Source organism: Cinclus cinclus, chromosome 19 (genome assembly GCF_963662255.1).
Source record: "Cinclus cinclus chromosome 19, bCinCin1.1, whole genome shotgun sequence".
Lineage (NCBI taxonomy): Eukaryota > Metazoa > Chordata > Aves > Passeriformes > Cinclidae > Cinclus > Cinclus cinclus.
This window is the reverse complement of record NC_085064.1, coordinates 5,235,539-5,261,678: the sequence shown is the minus strand read 5'-3', so window position 1 is coordinate 5,261,678 and position 26,140 is coordinate 5,235,539. Positions and strand designations below refer to the sequence as shown.

General features: G+C 42.7%; 1 protein-coding gene across 2 annotated transcripts in view; it reads left to right on the top strand.

The window, feature by feature from the left end:
- GPR107 (G protein-coupled receptor 107) overlaps positions 1 to 24,496 on the top strand; it is a 37,289-nt gene extending 12,793 nt beyond the window's left edge. Inside the window, exons 11-18 of one of the 2 annotated variants that reach the window (XM_062505406.1) lie at positions 174 to 247; positions 813 to 930; positions 1,853 to 1,983; positions 3,757 to 3,800; positions 11,065 to 11,114; positions 11,844 to 11,927; positions 12,709 to 12,833; positions 18,998 to 24,496. In XM_062505406.1, the coding sequence (XP_062361390.1) occupies positions 174 to 247; positions 813 to 930; positions 1,853 to 1,983; positions 3,757 to 3,800; positions 11,065 to 11,114; positions 11,844 to 11,927; positions 12,709 to 12,833; positions 18,998 to 19,094 (723 nt within the window). In that variant the 3' untranslated portion in view covers positions 19,095 to 24,496. Of the gene's footprint in view, positions 1 to 173; positions 248 to 812; positions 931 to 1,852; positions 1,984 to 3,756; positions 3,801 to 11,064; positions 11,115 to 11,328; positions 11,493 to 11,843; positions 11,928 to 12,708; positions 12,834 to 18,997 lie in introns of those variants that run through there. The other variant, XR_009933795.1, reaches the window with a different exon arrangement.
- The last annotated feature ends 1,644 nt before the right edge of the window (positions 24,497 to 26,140 follow it).

Below are 26,140 nucleotides of genomic sequence, written 5' to 3'. Positions count from 1 at the left end.
GTTGCTAAACAAAAGTAGAATGTGTTGGGAGGAAGTGCTCTCTGAATGTTACAGAGCTGGGTATGTACACACTGACTGGAAGGCACAGCTGGCAGTGGATGTGGAGCAGGCCTGTTTTTAGAGGGTGGGGTGTCAAAGAGCAGCTTGTGAAGTGCTGTATTTTCTGCTTCCAGATCGACTATCACTACATCTCTTCTCAGGGATTCCCCATCGAGGGCTGGGCTGTTGTTTATTACATCACTCACCTGTAAGTATGTCAGAAGATTGATGTGATAGATTCAAATTGCCATTGAGGCTGTCTCCCTCCTCACCAAAGTGGGAAATCGTTGTGTTCTCATGCAGACCACAGTACCAAAGACTCAGTAATCAGCCCTCTGTGAAGGGGAGAGCTCCACTTACAGAGGGCAGCTGCAGAGAATTGGCACTTCTGTGGGTGGAGGAGTGAAAGGATAACTAATGCTTTATTTTTCTTTGTTCACACTAATATTCAAGTATCTAATTTGCTCCTGGTGTGAATGGTAAGTGGGTACAGCTGCCAATATTTGCTGCTGTTCACAATGGTGAATGGATGACTCCCCCAGGAAAAGATTGCATATATTGTGAATGAAGCCTAATATTGCTCTGTGATACACAGTTGTAGCAAGTACATCTGCTTCACTGTTGTGGGATGGATAAGTGCTTGCCAAAATTATGGATAGGGAAGCATTTGTTTGGGTTTGTGGCTTTATTGGCAGTGGGAGAAACCTGGGCGGAAGAGGAAGTGTGATAAAATAAAATAAAATTTCTCACTGCAGTGTCTTTTTCTCTTCCAGACTGAAGGGAGCTCTTCTGTTCATCACTATTGCCCTCATTGGCACAGGCTGGGCTTTCATTAAACACATCCTGTCAGATAAAGACAAAAAAATTTTCATGATTGTCATCCCTCTTCAGGTGAGGACTGAGCTGTGCTGATACTTCCTGTCTTGTGGGAGTGCTGCTTTTACAAAGTGGAAAAAGCTGTGAAAGCTTCACACAGTACCATGTAGTTCTTGCTTGTATGAGCTTATTGGATATTTTCTAGTCCAGAAGTTGCTATAGTTCTCCCATTTTTTCTCCCATACTGAGCATGAGATAATAGTGATCAAACAGTTTCATTAAATGAAAACTGGCTATAAGGAGTGGGACAAAACTTGGGCTGGAAAACAGTGCTAAATGACTGAATAGAGGAATTGAATTAAAGTTATTACTGCTGAAATGCTTGCTGAATGTCTTAATGAAATAGAAAATAGGAAAAACAAGAGTCATAGGTCTGTTTGGTCTGAGGAAAAGATTCCCAGTGGTTCAGAGTGGTCAGTGCTGGTCTGCATGAGGAACTGAAGTACACAGGAGAGGAGCACTTTTGTTTGTTGTTGTATGTAATTTTTTGCCTTTCCAGATGCAGGCCCATACCAGAAGTATATATAGTTAGTGTTTGAGGCTCATACAGAGCTCAGGTTTGGAGTACAAAACATGGTCAATGACAAGCCTGAATTACTGGATTGTTTTAGAATGACATGTTTCCACTGTTGCCTGTATGTGCCACACAGTCCTGTGTATGTGTTTCAATAAGTACATTTTGCTCCTTTTTATCTTGACTGATGCAGTAGATTCAGCACACTATATAACAAAAGAACTGCTTTCTGAATGTCAGCAGGACTAAGTTCCCATCAGTTTTATTTCTGTAAATCTTGTGAAGATGCCGAACACGCGACTTTTGGATGCAGAGCTGCAGAAAAGTTACTGATGTTACAGACTGGGCTTTTGCTGTATTGGCAGCCCATCTGTAGTGGCTCCTTGGGCAGTTTCTAAACCATAACCATGTCTTGTTGTGTAGGTACTGGCAAACGTGGCCTACATTATCATAGAGTCAACAGAGGAGGGGACAACTGAGTATGGCTTGTGGAAAGAAATCCTTTTCCTGGTGGACTTGCTGTGCTGTGGAGCCATCCTGTTCCCAGTGGTATGGTGAGTTGCTGTATGTGAAAAACACATGAATTAATGGACATCAACAGCTCTGCCAAAGGAAGAGAACTCTGTGGTCCTGTGGAGTCAAGCGTTCTGTTAACTTTTGTAGACCCCCATCAGCCTTAACATTTCAGTCTAGTGCTGTGGAAGATGCTTGTTTTGGGGATGTTAGAGTGGGAATAAGGGAAGGTGGGTGGCAGTTTAAATGTGGCCAACACTGTGCAGACTGTAGGTGCTTTTGAATCTTGACATTTTGCAGAAGTGTTGACTCTCTAAATTGAAAAATGGGATTTGGCTTCATTGACTGAGATTAGATACTTGACTGCTAAATTTCAAAACAGTAGTGTTGTCTAAGATCAGGGCTGCCTTCGAGCAGAGTAGCTGCATGTTTATTTGACTGTTTATAAGAAATAATCCCACAGGGACTATTTCCCCGCCCTTCCTTCCACTCTACTTGGCAGGGAATAATGTTGGTTATGTAAAACTCGACCAAAATACAGATAATTCAGATAAACACTACTGTTGCTGTTTGCCAGTTAGCCAGAACATTTATCTTCTAAATGCATTTTGTCTTAATTGGATAAACAGCTGGGTTTAAAGGAGGATATCAAGGAGCTTCTGGCTCCTTGGTTATTAAACACAGAATATTCCTCTTTTTCTCCAGTATCTCCATTATTTTTTTTTCTGAAATGCAGATTATATAAATGTCTGGTAGCATGTCATCACTCTAGAGTGTAACTCTTGAGTGCTTCAGAGAAAAGTGTCACCCACTAGATGGAAATAAGCTTCAGCTTGGCTTGTGGAGGTGGGTTTCAACTGTCCTTCTCTTTCCCTACACACTCCTGGTAACCTTCTGCCAAGGCTGGGAGATGTTTTCCAAGAAATTTGCACTACCCACTTGTCCTTCCCCTTGCTCCAGTCAAAATGCTTCAGCTCGGAGGTTGAGAGCATTTGGCAGTGGTAAATAAAAGCACAGGGGTATTAACTTCAAATGCACAGGGACGTAGTCTCCTATGATAAAGGTGACTTCTGCAGTCACAATTCTTGCTGCCTGATGCTGGGATCTCTATGTCCAACCCAGTGAGGTGTTGATACAAAACTTACTTTCCATAAAAGACTTGTATCTGAAGAACGAATGTGAGCTGTCTTGTGACTGTTTATGGTGTGGAACCAGTGTTCCTGCATTGCCATGGTGCCAACATAAACTGGCAGTGAAGCCCCTGACATAAAATCCTGCCCCTTTTTCCTCTGGGTAGTGTCACTGCAGCTGGTGGGATGACTCATGTGAGCAAGGTGACTAAGACTTGGCCCCTGGATTTACATTCCTGCAGGGTAGTTTCTGTTACATAAGTTGCCTATGTAGCTATGTAAGCTGTAATCAACTATTTAAATGAAAAGAGCTTAAAAGAGCAGTAAGATGCCAAATGCTTGGCAGTACTTTGAAGAGTAGCTCAGCTTAATTGTACAAGTGCAAAGCATTATGCTGGAAAATGCCCCAGTTTCTCACTCTGCTCCCTCCCTCCCACAAAGCCTTCTGTAGGCTGAAGTGGGTTTTAACAATCTGCTTTCTTAATCCCAAGGAAATAAAGATACTTGAGCTGACTGCCTGAGCTGGGGCCGTGAGGGTGAAGTGTGTGCAGTGCTAAGCACAGTTAATTATGAGCATACTCCAGTCATAAAGAGCTAACAAAACTTGTCAGTGATCTAGAGGACTACAGAGAAAAAGAGAGTGTAAAACTTAGCATTAATCTATTCTTTATTTTTATTTTTCAGGTCAATAAGACATTTGCAAGAGGCATCAGCAACAGATGGGAAAGGCAAGTAATCTGTGTTCTTTCTCCTCTTTTCTGCTACATGTTATAATGCCAGAATTTCAAACTCGTGCTGCTGATGTAAAAACCAAACTAAGACTATAAATTTACACTGTATTAGTGCCACTCTGCTTTTCCTCAGTGGGCTCATGGGAATAACTTCTGGAAAATGACCTTTTTCTTGTATTGCCTTAATTATCAGTACTGCAGTGTATGACCCATTCTCTGCTGCCTGCACAGCTCTCAGTGCTCGAGCTTGACATGACATCTAGAGCAAATCATCTTGACAGATCTGCCATTTTTTCCTCACTTGAGTGTTCAGAAAGAGAACTAGAGATGAATTCCAGAATTGCTGACTATTAGCCCAAATAGACTCACTTATTTCAATTTCTTCAGAAATGTATTCCTGACAGAATAGTGGGAAATAAACCTCATTATGAAGCAAAACATAACTTGGCATTCAATATAGCACAGTTCCTGACTTGCCCATGTTTGTACAGCAGCTCCAAGGGCTGCCTGTGGAAAGTGGAGTTATGTTTATTGTAGCACTGAAAAGGAGCTGATGAATGGAAAGGCAAAACATGGCTTATGTAGTGTGTGCTTTTCCTGCCTTATCTGCTCATTTCTTCTGGATTAGTACCTTGGATACAAGCTGTAGAGCAGTACTGGCTTCCTTGGAAGCAGGCAGCCTTTTCAATCTTCTGTCATTCAGTGCTTTACTCTTCAAAGCTTCATTTGTAGAAGGTCATTTGTTGGCAACAGCCTTTTAACTTCAGTCCCATCCTTCACTTCTTGTCTCTCCTTTCTCGAATTCTGTAGCCAGGTCTGGATACTTCTTCCAGCCTTTTCCTTGGCTTTCACAGACACTTCTGCATTTCACTGCTGATTGTAGGTGAAATGCAAGGCTGGGTACTGAACTTAGCTCTGTGCAGACTACAGATTAGTTCATTTTTTGCCATCTGTTAAATTTAAACAATACTTATGATGAGCCTAGCATACTTTTTTTCATGTTTCAAGCTGTTGAAAAAGCCACCAAACAACAACCCTACAAGTTAAAAAAAAAAAACCCAAACCTAATGGTGGAAAAATAATAATTTCTAGTAGAAACAAAGGTTAAAAAGGTCAGTTATCGAAGTGTAATATAAATGTTATTGGTAGCTTTCTTATAAGTGTGTTCACTTGGGTTCAGTGCCATTTACTGATGGATTTGTTTTACCTTGTTCACTTAGCATATGTTCTGGAATATTTATGCTCTTACCTTTAAAAAGTCTGATCAGTTCAGATTTCTTTGAAGCAGTCTTTCTTCTGAGCCAAGGACTTCAGACATGTCAGGCCTGGTCCTTAGCTGGGTGGCAATGGATCTGACAGTCCTTGTGGTGAGCACACAGCAATTAATGTCTGTAATTAAAACACAAACCCTTCAGATCCCTGTGGGCCCAGGTACCTGCTGTACTCTGTACCTAGTATGGTTCTTATCACAAGATGGTGCTGTGGAGTTTGATAAACCTCAGACATTGTGAGGAGGAGAGAAGTGAGGTGGCCAGCAGCAGGGATGTTCAGTGTATAGGCTCAACCTCTCCACTGTCCTTCATACGGATGAAATCCAGATCTGAGCAAATCCAGGCAGCTCTATAGGATGCACTGCTGTGTGCAAACAATGTGGAGGGAAAAAAATGGTGATTTGAGAGGAACTGGCTGTGATTTTACAGCTAATCTTTGCTATGCACAGTAGTGCTTAAGGTCTGGTTTAGTCCTGTGTTTTGTGTTCTCCCTGGGTGATGGTGCTCTTTATTGTGACTGTTGCTTGTGAATCACCTACTGCTGTTCCCAGCTTTGCCTACTGGTGTTGCCATCTGGTTGTGTAGATCCTGCAAGTTCAGTAACTGTGTATTCAGGGGACATAGCAACTGTGTTATGCTACGCTGATAATAAAAGAAAAGGAATAGATGTTCAGGGAAAACACTGCACCGGCTGAGAGCAGATTGTGGCTGCAGTTCTGGGACTCACTTGTGAAACACAATCTGCTTGGACTATTTAGAGGCTGTTGATGGGAGTCCACGGGGAGCAAGTGAATGGCAATGTGATGCCAGATACCTAGTGCTGTCATGCTGCTAGGTGTTTGGTTGAGAAACCAAAAATGATTTGGTTGCACTGTAAAAAGGTGAAATCATTCATGTTGGGCTTATCAATGAATTCTCTTTACTAGAGCCATATGCTCTGTAAGCCTCCCTTGGAGGCCCTGTTCTTCAGAGGTGCTGTTCAGTATCTCAGCTTCTCATGAGAATAAAAAATAGAACCAGTGCTTACTGTTAAATCACGAGTATTTTTCCTCCCTGCAGTTAAAGGTGGTTTTTTCCTGAAGTAATAAAAGTTACTAGGTCTTCTCATTATGGAGTTTAACTGTCCTGTGGTTAGAACTGGCTGGATCATGTGCAGACACTGCTGGCTGGGCTGCCTCTGGCCTGCTGGGATTTATTGTCTAATCAAAGGCTGCTTTCCCTCTTCTCTCACACAGACTTCATTAACTTATAGATGTATTGGGGAATTGCATACTACACATTCAATAGCTGCTTTTCCTGGCACTGAGTCTTCTGGTGATGTCCTTGCTGGTGAGAAAGACCTAAGGAAAATTATTTTTGCTTCCTTGCATCTGTTAGGACTAACAACTCTGGGACTTTATGGCTCAGTATCCTGGTGATGTTTCCTGACTCTTTGTCATTCTCTCTTCCAGCTGCTTCTCCACCTATTTATTAGGTAGCAGTCCCCTGGGTCAAGTGACAGCCATGACTGGAGTGTGACTGGACTAGGAATGAAGCAGATTTGGATTTACCAGACCTTTAGTCTGGGCTTGTCATAGGCCTTTGTTTTAGCAACGCACAATTAATAAAAAAGCCCCTTATAAGTAGAACTGATTTGGAGAAACTAGCTAATAGCAATTTAAAACAGATTAGATATTTTAAAAATGGGAAAGCTGGAGAAATGGGTCTAAAGTCATAATTATCCAGGGAGACCTTACATACTCAGAGGCTGTGGATTGCTAGTGAAGAGTAGGCAGGGCACAGTGCTGTGGCTGAGTTTGAGCTGTCTGGTTGTTTGCTTTTTTCCCTTGAAGGTGATCTTTAAAGCAGTATATCTGACCTACACAGGCTTCTTATCTTGCACAGCAGTGGGCGTAAACATCCCATTTTTAGAATCTTTTTTCCTCCCCTTTTAAAATCGCCACCTTCAGATTTAAGCAAGTGCTTAGCTACACCTCTTTGATCTGTCACTAAATCTTCCTTCAGGTGGGAGCCTTTACTCTCTGTCCATTTGTAGATCTGCATTGCAAATGTCTTGCAGATTTAAGGGAATCAGCCTTGTGAGCTGACCTAGAATTGTTCAGCCTGCAAAGCTGCTCAGCTGCCACCACCTTGTTTACAGGCATCTTGAGAAAAGAGAGGGAGTGCATATATGTAACTTATACACCATTTTTGTTTGAAACTCCAAGTTTTTTGGTCACTTGACCTCTCAAGTCTCATAGCACACCCTTGTTCACAAGCTCTTGTTGTTTGAGGGAGGGATGGGGTTGGGAAGCATTACTGCAGTTTGTTCTGCTGGTACCAGTGTGTGTGTGATGAGAGATGTGACAGGGCACAGTCAGATCATGGGTTGCTGTTTTCCTGGAGCACTGCAGCGTGTTCCAGTTGGCAGCAGAATTAGGGGAAATCTATTGCAGCCTGTCACTCCCAGGCATCATTCATTCCCTGTGTTCTGTGCAGTGGACAAATGATGATTAATGCTTTCGTGCTTGCCCCCATGTCAGGAAAAGCCATTTGCAGTACTCAGTGTCTCCCTGCTGCTGTGACATGAAAATGCTGTGAACAAAGAGCCTGGTCCTGTGTGGTGCAGAGCAGCCCGTGCTTGGCTGGGCTCAGCACCACTTCCAGGTGCCCCAGAGAGCTGTCCTGGGTTGATGTGGCAGCCCTGTGTTGGAGATGCAGTGCTTATCCTGTATTTTGCACTTGCATCTGACCCTAGTGGAGCACTTTTGTGCCAAATGGCTGATGTGGTTCAGGACATTTAAGATTAAGGAGTCTGTGCCACCTTCTTCTGCATGACACTGAGCCTTGCTATATCTGTTTGACCTCTTCTTTCTAGTACAGGAATGCTTTTAAGCAGAGAGCTCAGGCTGTAGGGCCACACTTTTCAGAGCTGCTTTTTCAAGGGTTAGATCTACATGTGCTGCATCACTGGGGAGAGCAGAAAGCTTCTATTTCCAGTTTGATAATGGCACAGATCACATCTCAAATGCACCAGCCTGAGTAGGGCAAGCAAAGCATTGCAGAAATACTCTCAGCTGTACCTTGAACACGTTCACTGGCTGCATTATGGTTTTTTCTTTATGGATTGTGGTGTCTGGGCTCAAGCTCCCTGTGCCCTCAGCTGCAATCCTGTGATTGTTGTTACATACATACACTGAAAAGGTTGGCTTTATTCATCAAAAGGCTATTATGTGGTGTGCAAGTGGTCGGTCTAGCTTTTTCCATCTTGTAGACAGCCTCAACACTGGAAATTAGCATGGGGACAGTTTCAACAAGAGACTGCTTATCAAAATATTGGGGTGTGCTGTTTTGATCAATGCAGATCAGGCTATTGCAAGCACAAGCTGTTAAAGTAAATGGTGATAGAGAGGGAAAACCGAGGGAAGCAAGGTATGGATTTTATAAATCTTTCTTGGATGATGGCTTTTATCTTTTTAATTACTGACTGAAAGAGCATGAATTAATTTCTAAAACCTTTGGTGGAAGGTCTCTCTTTAATTTTTTTTCCTTCTCTGCAGTTAAGTACTGTCCTTTGCAGAATAGTTATCATACTTGAAATACAAATTTACCCAACCTTTAGTGCATGCTGTGATTTCTGCTGTGTTATCACAGCCTTACAGGCTCGGGTTGCAAGTGATTCAAGTTGTAAGTGACAGCTGCTGGCTGAGCCTTGCTCCTTGTAAATGCTGCTGTTGTTGCCCGGGCTGCCTGGCTGAGGTGAACAGAAATCTTGGAGTGTCCATGATAGCAAGACTCACATAATACTGCTTGGAGCACATTCAGCTTGTGCAGAAGCAATTCACAAGCTGCTGATGCCAAGCAATGATGATTTTAGATTTTTCTCCAGAACACTGTGTCCTGTAACTTTGAGTTGTTGAAAAAAAGCTGGCAGAATTTTGTAGACATGCACTAATGCTGACTTGCGTATCTGATAGTGGAGAGAAATATTGCTGCAGTTGAGGAGAGCAAGTCAGCTTCCACAGGTGACTCCTTAGAATTTCTCCTTGGTGGTGGCTGCCCTTTTTTCTCTCCTTGCCCTTCATTCCCATGCTCAGACATTCTGGATATGTGAATATACCAATTTATAACTCCTTGCTATTGATTGTTATGATAAATAGCTGAGATGTTGAGCTGTGCTCCTTCAGCTGGGAGAGGTGGAATTATGACACTTCATTTGGCAGTCAGATCTTTGGCTTTGCTGTCCTTTCATCCTATGCAGTGCATGAATCCACCAGAAATGACTCCCCAGCTCACTGGTGTTGACTGTAAAGCACTGATAGACTGGCAGTTTGAATCACAGCTGTTGAGTTGGTGTTCCTTCAACTACAAAGCCTGGTAATTCTCCTGGCCTGTCAATTCTTCTGGCACCAGCTGGTGGCAGTTCTTGAAGTTGGACATGTTGAGTTCAAAATAGATCCTTCTGTGTGCAAACCAGTGTGTGGGAAATCACAAGATCTTCATGGTCACACTTAATGCAACTCTTCTTTAAATAGGACAATATTGCTTCCCTGATTCACAATTCAGTGCACTTATCATGCATATTTACATGCTTTAATCTTTCACCAAGTCTGTTAGGAAAAGCTTTTAATTTGAGATCATCAGTCAGTTCATGCCTTGTGTTGGTCAGATTGCTACTCTTAGAGTGTGCCTGCTGGAAGAGGGTTTGTATCTGGCTTGAGGTGTCTGTAGCTTTCAGTAGTACTCCAGGAACACTGAAGGCAAACTGGAAAGGGACTCCTGATCTCTAGATTATGAAAGCAGTTTTATAACAGAATGCTGTCTGTCTTCACTGCAGTTTCCATAGTGGGAACCTACAGGAATTTATTTGCAGTGGTGCATTTGACATTTCCTTTGCATAAGAAAAGCTGCTTTGTTTATGTCCAAGGAGGTGACAAAAGGTGTCATGTTTTTGGGAACTATTAGCTCTCCTCTCCCTCATCTGAAGTATAGTATGTTGCTGTCTTGTGAACCTGGAAGACCTTAAATGCAAATATATGCACCCTTTTGTAAATCATCACAGTGGGTGAGTTCTGTGAGGGAGTGCAGGTGAACTTCAGCTCGATGTGTTGCACTTCCAGATCTCATAAATACATTATGAGGACTTGGAGGGAATACCAGTAAATATGTGGCAGTATTTTTTCACTGGCAGCTCATGTTCATTGGCTCTGAAGTGCATCTCTGTGTGCTGTCAACATATCTTGGACTCTTTGCCTCTTGTGTTGTCACAAAAGCATCAGTGGCCTGTGTTTGTAATCCTGCTGCACACGTAAAAGCTGACTCTCAGACCAGAGCTGACAGCTGCTCCATCTGTTGTTGACCTCAGCTGGTTCACATGAATATTCTGTGCTGCTCCAGCTGATGTGATCTGTGCAATCTGTGCAGGTTTGCCCGGGGCCTGGGCTCACACAGCTGCAACTCAAACCTGCATTGGGGAACTGCTCAGGATGATTTCCTGTTTCACTTGTGAGCTGTGGCTGAGCCATGAGTGATGGAGGACCTTGCCCAGGATTAGAGTGCTTGGGCTGCTGTTCAGCAAGGTGCTGTGGTTCCCAGAGCTGAGATTACCTGCAAGTTGCTCAACTCAGCTGCAGGCATGGAGCAGGTCAGGGAGGGCTCTACAGAAGACAGACATTTTCTAGGAGGCAGTGTCAGGTGGTGTGGCCCTTCTGGCAGGAGAGAGAGGTGACAGTATGTCATTGGCTGTATGCAGGTGGAGGAGGGTTCTGTAATGCAGTGTGTGCATGTAAAATTTAGTGCAAAAGCAGTCTCAGTTCCCTTTTTAAGAATGAATCACCCCAGCCTGGGAGTTATCCTGTATGTGGATATGCCAGGCTGGCACTCCTCAGTATAAATCCTTCTAGCCTGGGATTACCCAAGTCCTGATTTTGACCACTTGCCTACCCTGCAGACAGGCTTAAAAAGAAATTGTCTTAACAATTTTCTGATGGACTTTTGTGTTCTCTTGATAGCTGCCATTAACCTAGCAAAGCTGAAGCTCTTCAGACATTACTATGTCATGGTAAGTAAAACACCTGCACACATGGATGTGGGGAACTTGGAAGCTGTTCAAAGCTTTTGATGGAATACTTGGAAGTTACTGTAGCTGGTGGATGTGGTAGATGCTCTTAGCACTGCTGTGTTTTGGCATCTTGGTCAACTGGCTTACAATGCTAAAAGCAACTTCCTTTTTTTCTCCTAATGGTTATATCCTTCTGTCTCTCTTTAAATTCCAGCTATTTGTAATGCTTCCTGATTTCCTCTGGAGACAGCTTGAGCTGCCAGTTGAATTGATGGGCTTGAATAACGTACTGTAAACTTGCTAAAAATTAAACTTGGGACCAAATGGTGCCTGGAGATGCACGTGTGCAGTTCCTGATTAAGTCAGTGGGAGCCATGAGTACGTTTCCCAGGAGAGCACAGGCTTCTTAATGATTTCCAGTGGCCTCATTTCAGGCTCTTCTAAATGGCAAGAATAATAAATTGCAATTGTGATTCTTGAAATTCTATGAAATAGTAATACTTAAAGCATTTCCTGCTGTAACTTGAGTATGTTACCAATAGATTGAGTTATTGGATGTTCAACAAGCAGTAGAGCCCTCAGACTGTATCTTCCATGTTTATTGGGGAGCATAATAAGGCTAGTCTGACATAATGAGTTGTCTGGGAACTGCTTGAGCTATTTCTCTGGGATAAGAAGGTTCTATAAGGATGCTGCTTTGTTCTCATGCTTTCTCCTTTTCCTTCCCAGATTGTGTGTTACATTTACTTCACACGGATCATTGCGATTCTCATAAAGATTGCTGTTCCATTCCAGTGGAAATGGCTGTACCAGGTATTTGCCAGCAAAGGAAAATACATCCATTCCTTGTTGTTTTTCCTCTATGGTTCTTGAAACAAAATTCTGTTAAATGTTCCTCACGTTGTAGTAAAACATCTCAAAGCACAGTGCTGCACCCTGCCTCTCTTGATTTTATCAGATGTGCTTAAGGTGAAAGAATATCTTCTTACTTTTATGTTTGTCCAGCAGGGCTGCTGGATTATACATGAGATGTCTAAAAGTAATTGCATTATTGATTTTCAGTCTTTCAATTTAAAAATGTCTGAAGGAAATTAATCAAGAACATACAAAGGAGAAAAAGATTAGTCAGGTTTGCTCTATGTAATTGAAGCCTGAGGGAGCCAGGGAAATAGGTTTTTGCTCTTCCATCTACAGGCTTCTTTTGCCTATGGACTTCTAAATACTTGGTTTCTTAACACATAATCCAAGTAACTGTGCAGGGAGTCCTTGAAATACATTAACTGTTGAAAATACCAAGCAACATAGGGCTGATTCCTCTCCCCCTCATTTAAAAGCCAGGTCTTGCCATAGTTCTTTGAAAGATGAGAGATGGATAGAACTGTAACTGTATTTAAAGTGACAGGGAAAACTGAAAGAACAAAGCATTTGACAGCCTTTAGCCTGGGATTAATGACAACCAGACAGGAATTATTTTATTTCTGCTGTGGCCCAGGCCTCTTGGCCATTAAACCTTGAACCTTACGAATGAGGAGCAATGTTTCATGACCACAGAGCATAGCAGGACTGAACTTCAATCTCATGTTTCCACTTGCAGCTGCTGGATGAAATGGCCACACTCGTGTTCTTTGTCCTTACTGGGTACAAATTCCGTCCAGCATCAGACAACCCTTACCTACAGCTCTCTCAAGATGATGAGGATGACTTGGAGATGGAAGCTGTGTAAGAACCCCTCTCCCCTTTTACTCACCTCTTCACTTGATTTGACAAAAAGTAGTGTTTAAAACCAGTTTTCTTTAATCTCTCTAAATCCTTCTGTGACAGAGATGAGGATCTGCCCACATTTAAAGATGAGGTGTCTGTTTTGGTGTGTGTAAAGAAATTTGTGGTGTGCATAGGAGCCTCTGACCTGGACGTTCTAGTAGTGTGGAAAAAGCTGGTAAAGCTTTACATGGGGCAAAAAAATCCCCATGAAAATGTCAAGTAAGAAAGCTTCTAATTTTAATTTAGATCATGGAACATGAAATTATTTTTACAGTTCATCATTAAGTGAGCAACAAAAATGACCCACCAATCTGCAGAACATAGATAATAATAAATGTATAAAAATAATATAATAATAAAAAAATTCACAGGGTGTAAAGTCCCTTCTGCCTTGGTGTTCAGCATATAGCTTTGCAAAAACTTATTTTAAGCAACACTGAGCCAAGGAGATGGATTTTTATTAATACTCTTCCCTGGCTTATTCCTTGCTGCAAAACCACGAGGCACCACAAATGCTTCAGGACCTGAGCTAGTATGGAAAAATTATATAGCAGGGCTCAGGCTAAGTCCCTGTCATTTTCTTTGTAGTGATTTTCTGAGGACTTAAAAAATTAGTGGCATTTTTGAATGTGTAATTAAAAATGCCCTAAGAAATTCAGCCTGCCAGGAGTGTTGGATATAGCTTTTATGTACCCCAGAGTCTGTTGCCTTAACAGGAGCAGGGCTAACCTAATCCTTTGGTAGTTACAGGTTTGATGCATAATTGCAATTTATGTACAGGCTCAGAAGCCTGTTCCTGAGAGGCTTTTTTCAGTTTGGCAAATCTCCTTTACCTGGGTGAAATAAATCAACAGTTTTTATTACAGAGGCAAAAAAGTCTAAATGTGATTGCTGTTATAGTTAATTCAGAAAGAAATGAATCTTACTGGAAAACTGCTACAAGGCTTGAATCATAGAATCTAGACTGAAATGTCATGTAAGGAGTTTAATTTCTCAGAAGTATGGCTAGTAACAAAGATCTTTTTAAATGCTTAGCTATTTTTGCTTTGGGTCTAGAAAATCTGTCATTTTTGCAAGTGGAATCCAACTAGTGGGTAGTGACCTTAAAATCACTTACATGTGTTTAAATGCTTTATGTAAGAAACTGGTCTCAGTTTGGAAGCTGTTTGGTAAAAAAGCATTTACATCAGGAAGTCACTGTCTGAACTGGCAGAATTTGTGATTGTACCAAAACAAGCTTTTTTTCCTTTTTGCCTGTTAGAGTGAATTTCAACTTTGCATTACATGCTTAATGAATTTTTGCTTGTGGGGGTTTTGCTAGGACTAATAATAGGACACCTTTCAAGTGCAATGATTTTAGTCAATTAAGAAGTTGCTAAATTTAGGAGAATCTGCCAGAAATGAGCTGGAGAAAGCTTAATCAAGTAATTTAGTGATTTACATCTCATCATGAGATAGATATTGCTAAAACTCAGGGGTTAGAATTCCTTGTAAGCCTTTTCCTAGTAAGGCATTTTGCTCTTTGCTTTGAGAGTTTCCATTGTTGTACCTTGTGGGTTGTTCCCCATAGCCTTTCTTGAATTTTTCTGATCTGATTCAGCAGAAGTTTTATTCCATTTGGGCACTTGGCAGGGTGTAATCTGTGTCTGGTTCTCCCTTTTCCAGCTCCAGCAGGAAGGTTATATTTGTGGATATTTGAAAAACCAGAGTTTATATACATTCTGTGACAGGTGAAGCACTGCAATGGAAGTCTATTAAATTTCATTGGTTTGGTCTTGCTAGTCTTGTTTTGGTCTTCATAAATATTAAATGTGTGTCTGGAGGGGAGAAAAATACCTGGGTTTGTTTGAGCAGATGACTAAGTGTCTGACAGTGTCCTGACTAACCACTGCATGAGTGTTTTGTCTTTCATGTCATAAATACCCACTTGTCTTCCCAGGCTATGGCAGAAACTAAAAACCTGCAAACTTCATGGTGTTCTGCTATGTCAGTTTTATTGCTATTTTCTTCTCCCGAGGGTTTTTGTTTAAAATCAGGTTCTCTAAAACAGAAGCATTCAGCTCCTTTAGACTCAACATTTTTATGAGCTAACAGAGGGGAAAGCTGTGAGGTTATCAAACCTCTTTTCCAGGCTTGCTTGTCTTCTGTGAAAAAAAAAAAGACACTTTTAAATGCAGCTCTCTAGTTTGGGTCTGTTTTCATGCATTGCAAATGATACAAATCTTGGTCTGGCAGTAAATGCAAATTTTGTTAAGGACACTGGAAATCTGGAAAGTTTCAAGAAAAATCTGCAAATTAGGTGTCTGTACAGAAGCAACACAAGGCACAGATCCTCTCTGTGTGAGTCCTTGTAACTCTCAGGAATAAAATACAAATCAAGAATAGCAAAGGTAACTCTTGCTTGGAAAAAGAATCCACAGACTTCACAGGAATTGCTTCAGTTATTCCAGGCTTTACAGAAGTTGTTCTGGCAGGGAGGAGAGTGTGACTAAAGCTGAGCTAAGGACCTGTCTGTCCTTTTTCAAGCAGGTTCAATAGCCATTCATCATCAGCAAAGTGGCTTTCTGTGTATTCTGTGCTGGGCAGCCTCTCGAGTTCTGTCAGTACGTGGGCTCGTCGCTGACAGTTTGTTAGATTAAAGTTCCCTGCTTGAAAAGGTGCAGCCACACTTGGCAAAAAGAGCTGTCAGGCTTCCAGTCCTAATGCCATTTCTGGGGCATGAACACAAAAATATGAACAGTACAGTAGATGAAGTGGGGGTGAGGAAGGGGAAAGGAAGAAATTTTTTTGTTGTTGTTTTTGGTGGTTTTTTTTTTTGTTTTTTTTTTTTAATTCCAATAATTTGGTAAACTGGCTTTAGATGTTGGATATCAAAGTGCTCTTTAACAGGTCTTGGTTGAGAATGATGTTCATGCCTGCATGGGAGGTTAAGATATTTCCACTGGAGGAGGAATTGCAGGAGAAGAAACCATTAATGGTTTTGTTCTCAAGTTGGTAAATCCATCTTAATCGGTGTATGGAGACTTTGCTTTTCCTTAACACCCAAAACAGCCTCAACACAGGGAACTGTTGTGGTAACACTGATCTCTGCTTATGCCTTGGGATCTGGAGTTTCTCTCTGTGTCATGAGGGAGCTTATTCTGTGCTGAGATTTGGTGTCCTGCTTGGTTGCTTTTCTCTGCTTTCTCTCAGGTTGTGCTTCATGGCAGAATGATTCATGGTGTTCTCTATTTGCAGTGATTTTCTTCACCTAACACATCTTTTGCTTGCAGAGATCAGCTTTTTTGCTCTATGGCTGATCAGTTTTCACTCCCGTTTGCAATAGCTTGTAAGGGCTGGCTGCTACCAGGATTGCAATGTTTCTTGTTGGACTAAAAAACAAAGGAGAAAAGACAGCTGAGATCCAGCACTGTGGAGAGCAGGAGATACTTCTGAATGTTTAGCCATTCCTTGATACCTTGGATACAATGCAGGAGAAAAACAAACCCCATGAAATCTCTGCAGCACGTACCACTGTGTGATGGAGTGCTTGGGGAACTCCTTCTCTGCCTCATTTGTGATGGATATCCCTCTGGCAGGCACAGAAATGCTCTCTAGAGAGGGATGGTTTAGTGAGAAGGATTTGTTGCATTTTAACTGCTGCTGATTTGTGGGCTGGAAATGCAGTTCAGGGACATTTCCCTGCTGTATTGCAGGTCTGAGCTGAAGTGCTGAGACTGTTCTGAGGACAATGAGAATTTCAGTGTGCTTGATCTTAGTGCTGCTACCCTTATTTTATTGGGCATTAAAATGTGATGACTGATTTTGAGAGCAAGAGGAATTGCCTGTTGTACTTGAACAGTCTGAGAAAAGGAGGGACTTGAGAGCTGCTTCATGCACTTGTCACAAGACAAGAACAGTCTCTTCAGCTCTTCAGATGGGCTTTAACATTCACTGTTGGAGAATCCACACAGAAATCTCTCCCAGTTTTTTTGCTGTTACTGAGGGGGGACACAGTAAATGGCCTCTCTTGTAGCAAAGGGTGTGACTTGCTCTGCCTGCACTTTCAGTGTGTAGCTGTCCCATAAACATGGGAAGTGGAACATTCCCTCCTAGAGGTAACCTCTCATGACTTCTGTCACCACCTTGGTGTGCAGTGGCTCTCTAATGGCATTAGAGTGCAGTGCTGGAATCTAGGCTGTGTGCCAGGTGGGATCTTCCCAGCTGTGAGTCAAGTGTTGGGATTACTTTGGTATCATGCATGTGTGAAACACCTCTTTACATATCCCAGTGTCTCTGCTGCTGCACTGCTGTGTGAGATGCTAATTTCTGGTTTGTAGTTTATGGCAGTCTTCAACTCCTCCCTGAGGAATGGATATTCAGCTCCTCATTCTAAAATTACGAAGTTGATTATTTCTGAAGAGTAAACTTGGTAGCTGTTTTGCTGCATCCTCTTGTACTTTTCAGGCTATTACTTTGATTTTCTTGAATCTTTCTGCATTCCAGTCTTGTTCTCCAGTATGTGGCTTTTAGTGTCCTGTGCAGATTTAATAAGCAAGTTCTCTATTCCATTACCCAGGCAATTACAGAAAATCCTGAGTAGAAGTGAGCCCAGCACAGGCCTCTCTGGAACCACACTCAATGTTCTTAGATTTTTGACAGGAAACCATTAAGTACATCTCAATGCATGCTTTTCCAATTAGTTATCCATGTACTTTGGTTTTGTCTAGCTTATGTTTCCCCAAATTTTTCCTATCTGACTGTGAGAAACCTGTGTCAACAGGGAGAACTTAAAAGATCTACATATCTCTGTACTGGTTAGTTTGATCTCTTTTTGGAAATGTTTATTGTTTACTAATTCCATCTTTCTCCTTTAAGCAACCTGCCTACTTTTCTCTGGACTTCATTTTAGTAGTGAAAAAATTATTTGGTCTGTACTCTTGTGACCCTTTTTTATTAAGCCCAAGCTCATCTAAGCCCACTCTAAAATGATAACCAGTGATGATCCCAGTATGGCTACTGCTGGAATATCACAGAACACAGCAGGCTGAGTAAATTATTTTTACAGTACATCAACAGAAGCTGGGATCTAACATGGAACTAAGGGAAGAAGAATGTTTTCTGAAGATAACTTCTCCTCTTGGGGTGGTGCTGTGGAGATGTTGTTAGCAGCTCTGATCAAATAAAGCACTCTGACATGGTAAACAGCAGGTGAAAGCATTCACAGACCAACAGGGGCAGCTTTGAACAGGACAGGTCTGGCTGTGCTTCCAGGCATCCCTTGGGAATGCATTGAGTTATTGGCACTCTTACCTTCAGCATCCAAAATAACCTTTGTAGCATGTTTGTGGGGGAAAAAAAATACCTGTATGGAATGAGAATCACACTGTGCAAAAGAATAGAGGAGATGTGTTGTGCATCCAAATTGCCTGTTTGGTGTAGCAGCAGAGAAAAGCTGCTGAGCTGAAGAGCTCTTGGAGAGCCAAGGCAGTTCCAAGAGGAATGGTGCTGTTTCTGCCTGGATAAACAGTTCAGTTTCCCTAATATTGAATGGTATTGTTGAGGCATTGTGGTTCAATGGTCAGATTGCCATGACAAATCCAGACTTGGATGGTATATATAGGATGACTTCTCTCTTGTGTTTCTTGCTGCTCAGTTTGCTGTTAAGAGGAGCTGGTATGCCTTAAGCTAATGAGGTTAATCTGGGGCACTGTGCAGTATTTGTGTGTATTTGTGAAATATGTTGTACCTATTAAAATGCAGAAGAAAGTCACAGAAACAAGGGTGGCCAGCTGCATAGCAAAAGGAGGTTTTTAAGTGAACTGCTCAAATTTAGCAAATAAACACCTGCTTTAACTGTTTTACCACCCCTGTTCCCTTTTTGAAGTATAAGCCAATATTACTTGCTGCTTTAATGATAGGTGGGAAGGGCCTTGAAGTGCTCAAGGACAGTGGCTGTGTTTCCAATGCCCATCTGTGTTGTGTCAGGGTGATACAAGAGAACTTGGGAGAACAAGAGAACACGGGAACTGCTCAGTGTGGGTACAGAGATGTGAGAAATGTTGTTTGATGGGTGTGAGCTGTTGCTGAAATGGATTTTACAGTTCAAGGTCTGCTGTCTGATGCTTCTCCTTTTCTTCTAGGGTGACAACTTCAGGAGTAATGGAGGGCATGAAGAAAGTCAAGAAAGTGGTGAATGGTTCAGCAGAACCTCAGGGCGAATGGGAAAGCACGGCATGATGGACTGGACTAAGGCAGCACTTTCAGAGAAACTTTTTTAATTTATTAATATTACTCTCAGTGGAAAGGGAGCAACTTTCACTCCCCACCACTGAAACTGCAGAGTGGGGTGTGTCTAGGGAGAGCCAAGCAGTGCAGAAGTATAACTATTCCTTTGATCATAAGAAAAATGGGATCTCCTGGTACCTGCAAGGAGCGTGAAGCTTTCCTAGGGATTTTGGGTAGCTCCCCCCCCTCCCCTTTTCTGGATCGGTTCTTTATTCTGAATTGTTGTGTTGCTCAGAATGTGTAATACTAATGTGAAGAGGGATCTTGAGTGTGTATGTAAAGAATATATTTTATATAATGCTCATATATCTACACACACACACACACACTTGCTATGTAACATGAATGCTGGGACTTGCAAAGCCTGTCAGAAGGTGGGAAAAGAAGATAAAGTCATGTAAGTATTTTTTTTTCTTTTTATAAACTCTCCTTTTGGCTTGGACAAAACATTGCAGAACAAATGGGTAGGAACAGCTGCAGTTATTTGAGAGACTGAAGGGGTGTTGGATCAGATGACTTCTGCCACTGCTCATGCAAGTGTGAAAGGTGATAAGTATCTTCTTGTCTTATCCCTGCAGGTGTCCACCTCAGTGTGTCAGGTTTTCAGATGTGTTGCTATACAGGAAATGAGTGACTGTTCTCCATTAAAGCACTAAGCCCATAGTGCAGTAAACATTTATGTACATTCTCCAGTGTCTTTGCAGTTGCTCTTGACTCACCCCCACCTGACAAAAAGTACACAAGAGGTGTAAGACTGATGCTTGCTTTTTGGGGGTCTGCCTAAATGTTTATTTTCAAGCTGTGACCCAGAGCACTTTGGTTTGCTTTGTAAAATATTTTCAAGGTTTTTCAAAAGTTACTCCTTTCTGGCACAGTGTAAACAGTATCAGACTCTCCAATGGAAATCTCTCTAGCCATTTTACTGCAGCATAAATCTCTGGTTCACAGTTACCCTGAGTTACTGGGCCTCTCTGAATGGCTGCTTGTACCTCTCTGGCTGTGCAGGGATTAATGACACTGCTGGTTGGATTAGCTGAACTGGTCAAAGTGGTATTGCCACCAAAAACAGGCAACTGTAACTCCCAGTCCTAAATGTTGGGGTTTTCTTTTATCAGGAGAGATGACCAAGAACCTTAATGCAGGGGAATATGGAATCCTTGACTGTTAGCTGCAGACTTGCAGTGGAGTCTTTACAGACATGTTCCAAAATGCCACGTGTGTTTTCTCTCTAGTCCCTGGGGTTGTCAGTAGGGCAGTTGGTGTCCAGAGCTGTAATTGTGAAAATGACTGTTCATTTGGGTGAGGATGAAAGTGGCTCACTGGTCAAATGAGGATTAGCTTTAACAAAAATAATTCAACTATAAGTCACTGACCCACTGAAGCCTTAATAGTCATGCAGAGACAGTGACATGTGGTGCCTCTGCCAGGGTGTCAGGGAGAGGCATCATCAGAGCTCTGGATGTGCCAGCATTGCTCACAGACTCATTCAGGAATTGTTTTTTTGGAGTGACTACATTTCTAGGGTACAGATGATTAGAAGATTATTAGCCACTAGTTTATTTTATTCCTCAAGCTGACAAGGAGGATTTCCTTCAGAATCTTGAACCACTTTCTCACTCCTGAGCAGGGATTGTGGAGCTCTTGGTGAGCTGTCTGTACCAAGACTTGCTGTTTGAGGAGCAGCACCACTTTGCCCCGTTGCTGCTGCTTTTCCCAGGTGTTGGTTCTATGCACCACGGAGATGGTAGAAACAAATCGACCTGCTATGGTACCTGGAACTGCTTTCTCTTCAGCTAGAGCACAAGAAGAAGAGCATTTGTCTCTGGATACAGAATTCTCTTCTGTTTTCTTCCTGAGCTGTAACTTCACAGTAATCATGGCAGTGATAGTTTGACTTGGTTGTCATTGCCTTGCGGTGAGACATTTTTACTGTGGAGAGTTCCTATACCACTGGAAAGGCTTTTTAGGCCTTCTGGAGGAAGAAATCTGCATATTTAGCTGAAGTGTGAGAAATTGGACCATAAACAAACACAGGCAGTCCCAGCTCATCATACACTTAAATGCAGTATCTGGAAAATTCATCCTCTGAGGTTACTCTGTCTCTTGTCACTCCCTGCATCCAAAGGGCTGCTTGAACAGGCTGTGAAGTTTGTGCAGAGGAGCCCACTGAAGACTTGAAGTGTGTTGGCACTGAGGTATGTAAAGGATAAGGATGTGCTGTCAGGAACAAAGTGCATCTGGACAATGCTATTCTAGAGCCTGTTAATCCTTTTGTGAATGAGATGTGAAATTGTCATAGGTGTGGCATTTCACCCAGAAGCTCCAGGGCTGTGCTGTGATCCCAGGAAATGCTGAGCTGGTTCCAAACAGCTGCCTATTCCATACCTCAGCATCAGTGGAGCTGGCAATTTGGCAAGTGCTGTTACCTTAGTCTCAGGTTTCTTTTTTTTTTTTTTTAATATGCGTTTTTTTTAACTAAAGTTGCATATGGTGTAGGTTTATCTGCCAAGTCCCTGGCTCACCAGTCAAAGGCCAAAAAAATGGGTCATTTCTTTTTGTCTTGGCATGAAAAGCCACAGCAGTATTCTGGAAGTCCTTTTTTTACAAGAGCTTTTTCCAAGTTCAGCCCTGAGCTTCAGCTGGTGCTTCACACGGGATGCCAAGCAGCAGGAAGTGGTCAGATCTGAGCATTAGGAAGGAAAATCAAAGTCATGGACAAGTCAAAACCCAAAAGGTTCATACTGTGGCCATTGCCAAAATGACTTTTCTCTGGTGCAATTCCTTGAATCAGGACAAAAAGTCTGTCTTGATGCATGGGATGGCAGCTGGGATGTTGGAGGGTGGAGGGAATGGCTGCAGTTGTGCTTCTCTCCAGCACAGCCAGTGCTGCACTGCAAAGCATCAGAGACAGGACTGCTCCCTCCCCTCCTTCCCAGGCAAACCCACATGACTGGCATTGCATGACTGCAGGGCTAGTGGAGTGCAGCAGCTTGGAGCTTCCCAGGCAGGATCAGAGCTTTCCTTTCACGTGCTGATGGCTGCTTATCTGGTAGGAAGCTCTGCTTCTCACAGGGAGGGAAGCTGGAGGAGCTGTTGCGGGTTGCAGATCGTTTAGGGATATGCAGCTTTGCTTCCCTGTCACCGCTTTTGCTGAAGTGAGGAGCTGAAGCAATCGCCGGCAGTACCCAGCAGCAGAGTGACAGGAGTCCTGGAACAGCAGGTCTGGTGCAATGGCAGTAAATGGTTTGAATGCTTTCCCATGTGCTGCTGCAGCAGAGCACTCGGTCCCCTCTGCAGGCAGAAATGAGATTGCTTCAGTCTTCGCTTGTAATGCGGGTTCTGCCCCAATAAATCCCTGTGGGTGCTGACATGCACATGCCACTGCTGCACTCCTCCTTCCTGCCATGGCTGCTCAGCAGGCTGTCTTTCAGAGGAAACCTCCTTGCAGTGCAACTGCCAGACTCTTGAATTCTTCGGGCTGGAAAATGTTTTCCTTGATGGTTCATCAAGAGACGTACTACAAGAAAGCAAGACATAATGGGGTCATCTGGAACAGTGCTGCTGCCTGCTCAGAGTGGAGCAGTTTGACTTGAAGAAGCCACATGCTGTCCTATTAAGATGCTCTTTCATGCTGTCATCTAACTCGGCGTGTTGTGATGTGTGCAGTGCATTGTTCAATGTTTCCCTCCAGCTGAGTGCCCTGTTCCTGGATTTCCGTGCTGGCATACTCTGGGAGAGCATGTTGTAAAAATTTGCTGCATTGCAGCATTTTGTCTGGAGCTCGTAGTGTGGAAGATGTATTTTTTCTAAGCTAAGTGGACTCACTCTAGCATGAGTGTGTATCCACCATGTATCCTTGAGCACTGTGACATTCCTTTTGGCCACGAAAGGGCATGTCCTGATCACTCCAGTGTGCACATCTGGTGCAAGTCCTGAAGATTTTTAGTGTTAAGTCTTTTTTCCTCACTGTATGTTCCTCTTAGTGAAAATCAGTTGAGCCACTGACAGTCAAATTGACGAGAAGGGAGGGGATTTCGTGGTTTATTTGAAAGCTGCCCAATTTGAAGCAAATACTGGGTATTGTAGGCTCTGTTGAGCTCTGAGAACTGGAGCTCCCTAGCTATTAGGGAGAAGGGAGGAAATCTTTCTTCCTTTAGCCTACTTGATTTGTTTCCTTCAATTTGACGTGTCTTGCTAGCTAACAGATCGATGTCACTTTAAAGAAGATGTTTTATAGCTCCCTTGTTATGATCTCTACTTCACTCATAGAGCATGTCCCCATTTTTCACCTGTGTACAAAGAGTGAGGAGCTGTGGTCTGCAGGAATGGGAGGTGTGGTGAGGTTTGAACATAGTGGGACTCACACTTGAAACTGTGGCCTTCTGTGTAGGGTCAGTAGCCTCAATGTTTCATGAAAGCTGAGGTGGTGCTGCCCAGAAACACTAGACCAATGTTTCTTTGTGTTCCCTGGGGTTGATTTGCTGTAAAGCATTGTTCTAAATTGAATTAATTTGGCTTTTTTTTTTTTTTTTTTTTGGTAGCTGCTGGATACAACACTTTTGGGCTGATTAATCACTTTTCCTTAGCAATATTGGGAAGCTGTGCACTTTCCCTTTGTAGTATCTTGCCTGGATATAGCAATGATCCACTTGAGAGCTGCACATGATCTGTACTCCCAAGTGGCTGGAACAGGATGTAGGAAAATACCAGTACTCAGGTTTTGAGTTGTGTAGGAAGAAAGTGGCTGAGAAAAGAGTCATTCCGTATAGGATGACTGGCTCAAGAAGCCATTTATGTTTTGACTGCAGTAATCCTCTAGAAGGACAATTCTTAATAAATATTTCCCTGTGGGATTTCACTCAGTGTTCTGCTCTCTGTGAACTAAAGTAGAGTCTGACCTCCACATCATCAGAAGCACTTCATCCTGTAGCCAGTGGAGCTGGTACCTGCTCTGTTAAAACAGAGTATGGGTCTAAATAACTTCCTTTGCCCTTTAGGAACTATTAATAATTAATTCTAGAGCCTCTTGTGTCATTAAGCAGCTTTAGGGCACCTTGTACAATGTAGCTTTGAATTCATTTAGTAAATGACCTCTAGAAGAACTAAAAAATACTTTTCTGTGTACAGCAAGGTCCAGTTCCTGGGGTTTTGGTGACCTGTAAATATCTTATTCCTCAGTTCCTGTTCAGATGTAAAAATGGATTTTTTTTCAGTATTTTTTTTTAAATTTATTAAAAGAACAGCAAACAGTATTTGAAAAGAAGCAAGGTAGAGACAAGTCAGGACAGTCTGTGTAACTTGGTTTCCCTGCTGTGATGCAAATATGTAAAATAAAGATTGACCAGAAAGTTGTTTTTAATGCATCTCATTTTCTCCTTCTGAACTGCCAGCAGCCGAGCTGACCCATTGATCCCAAAGTCTGCATTTCCCTCTGCTCAACTTCTGTTTCCAGCCATCAACATCTGCATCATGGATACAGGGCCAAATCACAAAACTTGGGTGGAAAACTTTTGAAGGGAAAAGCTCTCCTGTCAGTGACCCAGTGAGGTTCACTGAGGTGCCTCTTCTTGAGCTCCAGGTACTGGAGCTGTGCTAGTATGTGCTCAGCTGCCCTTTTAGGTTTGAAAGCTGAACTTAGGCAGTGGTTTGTGGACTGAGAAACACAAAAGTGTTTCTCCCAGCCCTGTGTCTTCTGCAGTCTCAGGTAGACTGGGATTCAGGAGCATCCAGCCCTGTGGTCTGTGTGTTCTCTGGTGTCAGCTTGCCAGGCAAGGGCAGACAAGAAGCTGATACTCTGAACCTTGGTGCCCAGATACAAATTAAGGATAGAAACTTACTTTTAAAATATTGTCTTTGGTGGATCTGGCCATACTATCTCAGAGGGACCAGTCTTCGGCCTGTTTTAGGTTAGATTGATGGTGATTTGGGATGTCTGTAGTTATGCTCTTCCTGAGGTTTTGGGATCCTAACCTCGCATTTCAATCCTGCAAACTGGTTGGGTTGGCAGGGACAAGGAGGGCACAGCATTCCTATGAAGTGTTCTTCCTGATAATCCCCCATCCCTCAAAAGCATATGTCCTTCAGCATGAAATTCCAGTCTTCAAGTTGTTCCTTACAGTTCAGCCCATGGTTCTCATCCTACCACCAAGGGGTAATGCCAGAAATAGCCTGTCTTCTCTACCCTGCACCTCCCAGGCAGCCAGCTCTGCATTGCCTCAAGCCTCTGGGTGGGTGGTGTTTTACCAGGAAGCTAAACTATAAAAAGTACTTGGAATTTGGTTTTCCTAATACCTCACTGTAGGTCAGAACAAACTTTCCTGATGCAGGTAGTTGCTGGTTGTTGCACTGGAGTGGCCTGAATCTCTTTAATGCAGGTTTCTCCAAACTGAGCATCCTCTGCGTATTCTGTCTTGTGTATTTGGCTTTAAAACATTCCCCTTCACATTCCCTGACAGCAGATCTGAGACTCATCCCAAGAGTTTCCTGCACTGAGCCAAACGTCCGTCAGCCATAAGGAAAGGTGAAATGTTAAGGGTGGAGTGGGTAAAGTGGGACTAAATTGTGGGAACACTCACTTGAGAAGGAGACCAAATTAAGTTATGAGTGGAAAAATTGATTCCTGACAGTTTTCTCCAAGGAGACAAAAAGAAGAGCTCCCAGTATTTGAGGTCTACTACAAGCAGAGGTCATCTGGCAGACTTACACAGGGAGCAGAAGAAACAAAGCCAAAGCTAACAAAACTTTCCTCAGTGTTCTGTGCTTGGATGTAATTTTGTAGGTGTTTTCCGGCCCAGAGGAGGTAAATTGTTCTACCTGCACTAAGGTTTCTCTTCCAGTGTCTGAAATTTCCCAGCTGTCTGATCATTTGCAGCTCCTCATTGCAGTCCTGGCTGCCTGCTGTCAATGTTTTTGCAAGGTTATCTTCAAGACTGCAAAGAGCTGCCTTCTTGTTAAATCTGCTTTTGCCTTCCTTTGCTTTCTGACTGACAGGCTCTAAT